Here is a 10,050-nt window from a genome sequence, read left to right as displayed (position 1 = left end):
TATATATATTGTAAATAATGATTTTGATAAGAGCCCTAACCCCCAAAGTGTATAGGACATTTGTGTACCGACAATGATTATTTCCTTCATTTGATTGATTGTTTTGCATGAATTAGTTATTCAGTTGGTGGATTTGGCTTTCGTATTGCTGAGTTATTCCCCCGTGTTTTGGAGATTGTTGGATGATGGCCTGAAGAATGTGGTTTGAAGATGTGATTGCTTCGGATTGGATGCTTTGATTTCGGTTTTGTTGGAGTTTTATACTTGAAGTGTGGATGAGGGTTTAGGGTGGGTGTGATCAAGGTAAGCGGGTTTTGGAGGTCGGAAAATGAGCAGCCACATACCAACTGTGAGCGTTAGGGATCTCGTCGATGAAGCTAAGAAGCGAATTGTCATTTTGGTCGTGTGCGTTGTGGGGCTCTCCTATTTCATGTCATGTAGGTGAAATTTTTTCCTAGACAGATGGATAGTCGACGATTGTTTCATTATGATGATTCTCATTAAGCATTTTCCGGCGCATAATTTCTTCTGGCTCGGATTTGTTGTTAAAGTGAAATGATGGTGCATCTTCTTAAAGCTTCGTTCTTTAATGAACCCTTATTCATGTTATTCATTTTCAAGGAGCTAAATATTCAGTTTTTTTTTTATTTTCTCATTTTTAAGTGACTTCTCTGTTGTGCTCTTTTCCACTTCTACTCAAGAAGCATTAGCTTGAGTCACTTGAGCTGTGGCTACTCACGAACCAGTTGATGGTTACTTGGTTAGGGCCTCTGTTTGATAATTATCATATATGATCCTCTGCGAGAACGTTGAGCGTTTTTACCAAAGTTTATACCTGGTAATTGGAACTCAAATATATTAAACTATATCGGGGAATTCGGGAAAACAGACATCACATATCAATGGCTATTTCTAAAAGGGCAATTTTTGTGTTCCAAGAATTTCTCTTCCAATTATTGGTGATCAAAAACTTGATTTTGGCTTTGATTTCAGTCGTTTTGTCATTTTACCCAAAAATATAGCTTATTGTAACTTTGTAACTAAATACTCTCGAACAAATTCTTACTTTGTTTTTTACCTTATTTCATCAACATTTTGTGATAGCTTTTCTTGATCAAACATCTAATTTATTTTCCATGTTTGAATCCGAGATCTAATCCCTCCTCCGGCATGACTTAGGGAATTGAACTCGAACTATCATATCTATCAATGCTTGTTGCTATGTTTTAATACTTCATACCTGTGGTGTCTGCTTATATTGTGGGAGCTGAGGTTCCGATGATGTTGTAAATTGTGTGGGCCGATTCTATTTTGCTTCTGGCATCACAGTGTTTTACTTGTTGTTAGAACTTTCTTTAATTCGGGCCAAGAAAATCAGCACTAAAGCTCATTATTCATTATCCAATTTACATTCTCAATATTTGTATCATGTATTAACTTTGTTTGTTGGACAACCCTTCTATTTCTCTGTGCCCGTTTTCACAAGACCGATGTCTTTCTACTTGCAGTGACAAGTTCATCAGTTTTAGTCAACTTGCCTGCTGCCATGTTCTTAATAATCATTTTTCACTATTTATCTCTGGATTTTGATATGCGGAGGAAAACTGCTACTTACAAAAGCAAACCAACATCTGAAAACAATTCTTCCAAGAGAAAACTTTTTGAGAGCCCAAGATTTATCCATGAAAGGTCTGAGTGGAAGAATAAGGTGAACTCCCCTGTTGTTGAGGAAGCACTTGACCATTTTACTCGTCGTATTATCTCAGAGTGGGTGACAGATTTATGGTATTCTCACATAACTACGGATAGACAAGGTCCAGAAGAGCTTGTGCTGGTAATGAATGGTGTACTAGCCGAAATTTCAAGTCGCATGAGAAATGTCAATCTCTTGGATCTTTTAACAAGGTTCTTATCCTTGTATATTTATTTCATTGATTTTTATATTTTGCCATACCTTCTGAATTTATGTCAAGGGAAGATGCTTGGTTTGGCACAGGGATACTATCAATCTTCTATGCAGTCAGCTGGAGCTTTTTCGTGCAACTAAGACAAAGATTGAGGTGCAGCAATCAAGATTTTTGACAATTGAAGAGAGAGACGTTGAACTGAAGTCTGTTCTCGCGGCAGATAACAAACTGCATCCTGCTTTGTTTTCTGCTGAAGCTGAGCATAAGGTTGTCTCTCCTTTGGCTCTGTCTCACAATCCACCCCACTGAGGCACTCTGTTGGCTATACTTTTTTTTCTTCCAAAACAGCCTTTCCTGTCCTCTACTGGTAACATTTTCTTCTATATTTTATTCTGGCAGGTTCTTCAACATGTCATGAATGGCTTCATTTTGTTTACGTTCAAACCAGAGGATTTGAAGTGTTCCTTGTTTCGCTATATTACCAGGGAACTCCTTGCTTGTGTTGTAATACGACCAGTCATAAATCTTGCTAACCCTAGGTGAGTATACATTTATCATAATTTTCAAAATGTGCCCCTTTTGTTTTTAACACTGCCAAATTTGGTATCAGGTTTATTAATGAGAGGATTGAATCTCTAATTATTTCTGCAAACAAGACTGCTATGATAGGTAATGCAACTCGTATGGCATCACAATCTAGAGTTAATGGATCCACACAGGTATCATCTGAAGATATTTCAGAGTCGACAGATCCTTCTGTTAACGGTGTTGAACTGGTAAAGTTGAAAGATCAGAATACAAAAGGCGATCGGGATCTTGACTTGGAAAATACGAGTGGGACACTTCTCTCTAAGGATCCATTGCTTTCCATGGATACACGGTCTACCCGTTCTTGGAATTCTTTGCCAGATATTCATAACTGCGATGGTAGAGATATCCAACTACCCAGATCTGGGGAAGTGTCGGGTGGTTCGCCTAATGCGTTTTCACGCAAAAAGATTGACTCCTTGGCTCCTGAACATTTAGACAATATCTGGGAAAAGGGAAGGAACTACAGAACAAAGGGAGATGTGGATCAACTGGCTGATCCTGTGCAGAGGAACTCGTCGGGGGTGTTATCTAACACAGTGGAGCTGCCAAAGCAGAAGAAAAATGAATTGGAAGCAATGGGTGGTGGTTCTCTGGATAAAGGTGTTCTTAATTCTGGATATTACAAACACCCTGGGGATAATGATACGTTGACAAAAGAGAATCAAGCTTCAGCTTCCTTACATGAAGGGGAATATGAAGATAGAAGTCTGCCTTCTGAAGAAGTTGAATCCTGGAGCAGCAGTTACTCTGAGGGTGAAGACACCAGCAATGTCACAGGTCTCGACTCACCTGCCATTAAAGTCTGGGATGCAAAAAATAAAAGAAATTTCAGTCACATTCATCATCCTCTTGAAACTCTTGACGGTCACAGTAGTATAAAGGGAAAAAAAGGTCACCTCATCACTAAAAGTTTGCACCGAAAGAAATCTGCAAAGAAGAGATCTAGACCAAGTGGTTATAATGGACATTTGTGGCAAGAGGGTGAAAGAACAAGTTTCCTGTTGGGAGATGGGCAGGATGTACTTAACTCAACTGATGTAGTTGACAAGCCTGGAGATTCAAGTGATGATAGTGAGACAGAGCTGTCAGGTAGAGCTTTTAGTGAAGCAACAACTTCACCATCTTTGCCCGATGCTTCTTTACCTATAAATCATAAGTTGGCCGTGAATTCAGCGACAAATTCAATTATTGCTGATTCTTTTTTCAAGCTAAGATGTGAGGTACACCTTTTGGATCATAAATGAACCATACCCTTAACTTGCTTGCATGTTTTGAGTTTGAGGATGTGGTCGATGTGAATGGCAATTTTTTTGCAGGTATCGGGTGCCAATATTGTCAAGAGTGGATCCAAAACATTCACTGTGTATTCCATATCAGTGACAAATGTAAATAATAACAGTTGGACTATCAAAAGAAGGTACCTAAATGAGATATGACTCCGATATATCCGCTGTATGATAAATATTTGTTCGAATTGGTGAATAATACCATTTCTGGATTGATCATCCACATTTAAATGGTAAAGTTTTGAGGGAGAGGGAAAGTCAATGTTTTGACTTTCTATATCTCCTTCAGAATTATTATTGGAGAATATTTATGTAGAACACTACACACCTCAGATATTTTAGATGAAAATCTACTAAGGGAGAACAGGAAAAATAGCAGCAATATTGAATCCTGAACGGAGGGAGTGGCCTATATACATGAAGAATTGTGTAATGCAGTAAAGCACATGACATAATTCAATTTGATCTTCTTGACAGATTCCAACATTTTGAGGAGTTACATAGGCGCCTTAAAGAGTTTCCAGAGTATTATCTCCATTTGCCCCCGAAGCATTTCCTGTCAACTGGTCTAGATGTATTCGTAATTCAAGAACGTTGTACATTACTTGACCGGTATTTGAAGGTCATACTTCTACTACACTCAATATATTTCTCATTCTCTTCATTCTTGAGATTGTTACTTTACATTTTATATTTTGTGTCTCCTTCAGATGTCTAGTTTGATCTGGTTCATATTTTTTTGGCCCTTGTTTTAGAGAGCCATTGAAGATTTATCCAGTATTCAACCAGAGGATCTTTAATAATGCTTTAAAATAAATTAGAAGGTGATAAATTCTAAGAGGAAGTGAATAACATCTGATAAGATGTTTTGAGATCTTAGAATATGAACTTCTTGGCATAGTTTTTAATAGTTAGCTATGAAGATTTATCCAGTATGCAACCAGAGGATCTTTAATTTGTTATGCTTTAAAAGAAACCAGTGATAAATTCTAAGAGGAAGTGAGTAACATCTGATATAAGATATTTTAAGAGCTTAGAAGATGAACGTCTTGGTAAAGTTTTTTAATGCTTATAAGATGGTTTTGATAATTATATTGTTAACAAACCTTGGGATGATCTATACTGGTTTTTGTTTCCAAATTGAAGCTTGAAAACCATTTATATCTTTTCTATAGAACTGTAATCCAGTAGCGTCTTTTTCATGTAATTGATGTTATATTTCTGTACTGGGAAATTCCTTTTTTATCCCTGGACTGCAAATGGCCAATGTCAATGATTGCACAAGAATATATGTGAACAAGGAAAATGGTGTAGTCTCTGGGAGATGATATTTCTTTGACTTTCCATTGTTGTGCAGAACCTTCTCCAGCTTCCAAAAATTTCCTGCTCCATTGAAGTTTGGGATTTCCTTAGTGTCGATTCTCAGGTTGGATGTCACCTGCATTTTCTGTTTCATGTTACCCTTTTTTATATTTTTGTTAGTTTCTGATTATTATGTCCAAATGCTGTAGACGTACATTTTTTCAGATTCATTATCAATTATCGAAACTTTTCCAGGTGAACCCAGTTTTTAAACAGCAGATTTTTTCTTACATGTTTCCAGTTTTATGTTTTTTCATTTTCAAACTGTTTCTGTGTTTCAGTTGACTTGAATGGCACATTATATGAAAAGAACAAGGGGCATAAGAAGTACGCTCAGCCTGTCAGTGATCCAATATCCTCCACGAAAGAAAATTTCAGAAATGAGAACCAACATTCAGAATCACGTATCAAGGGCAATCATGGTTGTGAGGATTCAAAACTGAAAGCGGGAGACCAATCTCTTTCAGCAAAAAAGCCTGAAAAAGAAGTAAGAAAGGCTTCTCAAGAGTCAAACGCCGACTTCAAAAGTTCAGAGCCAAAGAACATTCTTTCAGCAACAAACATGGAGAGAACAGCAAATGGAGATAGGCGAGCTCCACTCTATGCTGATGACATTTATGGTTCCTCAGATGCAACCCTTCCTAGTGAGGTAATTTACATATGTTCTGCGTATTTGCTTTGTGTTGAAGCCATTAAACATTATCCTCTAATTAGTCTTGGTCTATGCAAAATGGCTATCGAATATTATAATTTCTAGAACTAGTTATCCGTATCCTGTTGATGTTGCTGTGTTATCCCCAGTTTTGGCTTGTTGATCTTGTAGTGATCAGTTCTTTTTCTTCAATCAGTGGGTGCTGCCAAACCTAAGTGTTCCTTTACTGGATTTAGTTGAGGCTATTTTGCAGCTCAAGGATGGTGGATGGATTAGGTATAAATTGTGAAATTTTTTTACATGCAGATATGGGGTTTGTTCGTACACCTAAACTCAAACCCACTCTTTCCTTCTTGATTTGCACAATTTTGAGCGGTTTGCAGGAGAAAGGTTTTTTGGGTGGTCAAGCAGGTTTTACAATTGGGAATGGGTGACGCCTTTGATGATTGGTTGATTGGAAAAATCCAGCTTCTGCGACATGGATCAGTTGTTGCTTCCGGAATCCGGCGGTTGGAGACGGTACATGTTTGACATCTTGATCTTCATTAAAAAAGACTCGGTTATGATTCATCTTTGTAGAGTTGTTTTTATTTCTTTCCTTTTTTGCTTCGTGGAATCGGTTAATAGGTTATTTTGGTAAAAAAAAGTTAATAAGATTTTCCACTTTTGAATTATGAGCATCCTTGCCTACTTGACCTGAACATTTACATTGTGTATGCTGTTCTACCAATACAAAATGATTATGACAATAATATTTATTACCTGTATGATATTCATAGTTATTGTGGCCTGATGGGATATTCATAACAAAACATCCAAGGCGACAGCGACCACAACTTGCAAGCTCAGTACAAAATTCTCCTAGTGACAAACATTCCACTCCCTGCTCACCTCAACCAGAAAATGTCCAAAATATGGAGGAGATACAACAGAAGGAAGCTGAGCGGCGAGCCAAACTTGTGTATGAAGTAATGATTGGTAATAAGTTATGACCTATCTGTGTCCTAATTTCAATTGCAGCCATGTGTTAGTGCTGTTGAATTTGATATTCTGCTGCAGATAAGGCACCGGCTGCTGTTGTAGGCCTTGTTGGACGCAAGGAATATGAACAGTGCTCAAAGGATCTCTACTATTTCATTCAGGTTATTCTGATTTCAGATTTATTTTTTATCATATGGTACACAAAATCATGAATACATGATTGATTCATCATAATTGAAAATTTGCCAATGTGTTCCATGACATTACTTGTAGTGTCCTTACTCGAACCATTACTAAACAGACTAGTAAGCACTCATAATTAAACTAAATAACAATTATTAAGCGGTAGAAACCAAGTAATTTAATTATTTTACAACCCAAACGAAAACAGAACAAAAATCTCAATCTTAAACGTTAATTCAATCATATGAAATTCATAATCCTGCACGGAATACGAGAAACCAAATAAAACTTCCACTGGATCACCACCGAAAATCCAACTGCTCTTGCCACTGTCCTGACCGTCCGAACCGTCCAACCTAAGACCTGTCCCGTGGAATGTGGGTTGTCCAAGATGAATAAAAAGACGTGAGCGACAATCGTTCAATACGAGAATGTACGATTATACAAATCGATATGATACATGCGAAATGCAATATGCTCGGATATCAATGATAACGTCTAGAATCTCATGCTCAGTCTAGAGGCGCCTGAGTGTGTAGTATCTGATCTGCCATAGACATGTTTTGGCTCTCACACTCATCATCGAGACGTGGACCTAAAATGTCCAGAGTCATCAGAGTCCGCTCTGGTCCCGTCGGACAATGTAGCTCTTGATACTCAATCGTCCACAATATAGAACAGGGCTGAGCCACCCAAATAAACGAGGTATATCTCAAGAAATATCAGGTCCAACGTAATATGTCATGCATAATATGTCAAAACAGTAAAAAAGTATCACACAACAAATAAATGTGCAACATATAAGTGTGTATGTTATACTTGGATATCTCAATCAATACATCATGTACTTCACTAAAACAATTTGACAGAACTTATATAATATCAACGTACTGAAATCACTATCATGTCAGATCCAGAATTACTAAACATATTTCAAAGTTTTTCATGATGATTCTAAATCACATTTTAAGACTTCGGGATTATATCTGTATCCGTCGTCAACTTGCTGATGACGTCTCGATCTGTGTGTTCCGGTTCATCGAACTCTCTCGAGTGACACTAGCTACAAAATTTAGGTGGTCCATTCTAAATTTGGTGGATCCCAACATGCAGGATCACTTACTTAATAATGCATAATTAACAACTGTTTAATCATGTCTTAATTAGTACTTCACTCAGATAAGGTACATTACTTATGGACTGCATCTTGCCCTTGTAATTGACGTTTTTTCTGGTTGGTAACCTCTGCTTCAACTACTCATTTTTAAACTACCATTGGTTCTTTAAGGCCATTTATCTTCATAATCTATCGAGGCCATACTAACTTTATTTTAACCTGAATTTGTTCGCATAGTTGGCTCATATGACGTGAATCTTGCTTTTCGTCTCCTTTTTTTAGTGGCATTTTGAAAGCACATTTTAGTGGTCGATTATGCAATGTTAAATATAGATTGTTTTACAAATTATGAATTGAAAATAATTTACCTTTATCTCCTTTTCCATCTTTCTTGTTTTTATTCCCTTGCTATTTTTAGATTATATGGTTATGTCTCGCCACAAATATACCACACGAAGGTAGATACTTTAAGGATGTCGCTGTTGACAAAAGTGAATATCTAATATTTATTTCCGTACCAGTTGACATACATTATGAATCGTATGTAGCATTACCTGCATCATGACTAATCAATTACTGTTGATCTTTATGTACAGTCATCTGTTTTCATGAAGCAGCTGGCGTTTGAACTTCTTCAGTTGCTACTCTTGTCCGCATTTCCCGAGCTTGACTCTGTTTTCCGGAAATTGTACGACGAAAAAGAGAGTTTTGGTGAACTAAAAAAGAATTAGCACGTATGCATACATAGAACATTTTCTTCGGTACATACCACTAAAGAACAAGATGACAGTGTGGGGTGCTGTAAGAATTGTGCCAGGAGATGAATCATTTCCACTAGGTACAGTTGATTTTTTTTTTGTTTTTAGTGTTGTGATTTTGGTTCTTGAATTCATTTGTTTGTATAGAATAGGAGATCAATTTTCTTTTTCTTTTTCTTTTTCTTTTTTTGAGAAAATGGAATTCAATTTTGAAATAAAGGATTGTGTACACTACCCACAGCTGAGTAGAAAACAGATTGTATGAGTAGGTGAATTGACACGGAATTGCAGATTTACAACCATGAATTTATCTAGTTCACGATGAAGATTTATTTTACTTGAAGATCTGATGATGGTTTTTTTTTTTTTTTTATCTTGAAGTTTTTACGAAGATATTTTTCCTGAAATGATGTTATGACCATTTTGTATTAAAAACGTGATGAATATTTTGTATAGCAAATAAGGCTATTTTAAAAAATACAATTTAAAATAGACTATCGTTACGTTACACAATCAATTTTGATGGAGGTATGAGGTATGCATGAACTGAGTCTTTATGGTCAGAGTGCTGATAACCAATTTTACGGGGTCGGTGACAAATTGATATGTCAAAATCTAGAAAACAACAGCAGCAGCAACTGGATATGGTAGCAACTGTCCTTCACAGATTGGTTAGGCTAGAGATGAAGAAGCTATTTCAGCTGGCAAAACGAGTCAATATCGATAGGCACTCTCTAAGAAAAAAACATAGCATTTTAGTATCACATTAAAAATATTACTTTTGAGATTATTACATTTAATAAAACTAATAATTTTATTGAAAATTATTTTTTTGTAATTAAGTCAAAAGCAGTAATTTTTACATTAAAAATATTACTTTTGATGTAAGTATTTCACATTTCACTGCAAAAATATTATTTCTATAATTTTTATTTTCACTATGAAAATATTATTTTCATAATTTTATAATAAGTGAGCCAAATTTTGTGTTAGTTATGTTACGAAAAAAATATTAGTTTTTATTGTAAAAATATTACTTTGTATGTTCGAGATTGTAAATATTTATTATCAATTCATTAATATTTATTGTGATATAGTTTCTTTGCATTTAACTAAATTAACAAACATTTTTTGCTTACATGCCACCACAATCAGTCAACTGCGCATATCAGAAATAAAGTTACAATATATGCTTTTATAATAATTAATAAAA

The 10,050-nt window shown here is 36.0% G+C and overlaps 1 protein-coding gene across 3 annotated transcripts; it reads left to right on the top strand.

Moving 5' to 3' along the window:
- The first annotated feature begins 6 nt into the window (after nt 1–6).
- LOC140973290 (uncharacterized) lies at nt 7–9,151 on the top strand. Of its 3 annotated transcripts, none has more exons than XM_073435978.1 (15): nt 7–437; nt 1,509–1,905; nt 1,997–2,174; nt 2,307–2,446; nt 2,518–3,718; nt 3,815–3,915; nt 4,262–4,406; nt 5,142–5,210; nt 5,296–5,341; nt 5,428–5,795; nt 5,995–6,074; nt 6,182–6,317; nt 6,578–6,776; nt 6,858–6,940; nt 8,676–9,151. In XM_073435978.1, the coding sequence occupies exons 1-15, from the start codon at nt 329–331 to the stop codon at nt 8,808–8,810; spliced, it is 3,387 nt and encodes a 1,128-aa protein (XP_073292079.1). In that variant the 5' UTR covers nt 7–328; the 3' UTR covers nt 8,811–9,151. The 3 variants fall into 3 exon arrangements, 2 of the variants coding, with proteins under 2 accessions (XP_073292079.1, XP_073292080.1); XM_073435979.1 differs by having other exon boundaries at nt 7–441; XR_012174611.1 differs by lacking the exons at nt 6,578–6,776; nt 6,858–6,940; nt 8,676–9,151 and having other exon boundaries at nt 5,970–6,074; nt 6,182–6,198.
- The last annotated feature ends 899 nt before the right edge of the window (nt 9,152–10,050 follow it).

This window comes from Primulina huaijiensis, chromosome 3, assembly GCF_012295235.1.
Source record: "Primulina huaijiensis isolate GDHJ02 chromosome 3, ASM1229523v2, whole genome shotgun sequence".
Classification (NCBI taxonomy): domain Eukaryota; kingdom Viridiplantae; phylum Streptophyta; class Magnoliopsida; order Lamiales; family Gesneriaceae; genus Primulina; species Primulina huaijiensis.
This window is presented reverse-complemented; position numbering and strand designations above follow the sequence as displayed.

Excerpts from the sequence above, each read along its gene's own strand:
- LOC140973290 (XM_073435978.1), top strand. The coding sequence starts at position 329 with ATGAGCAGCCACATACCAACTGTGAGCGTTAGGGATCTCGTCGATGAA. Across the intron at positions 2,447-2,517 it reads ATAAATCTTGCTAACCCTAG|GTTTATTAATGAGAGGATTG; the intron begins GTGAGTATACAT and ends ATTTGGTATCAG. Across the intron at positions 6,075-6,181 it reads AAGGATGGTGGATGGATTAG|GAGAAAGGTTTTTTGGGTGG; the intron begins GTATAAATTGTG and ends AGCGGTTTGCAG.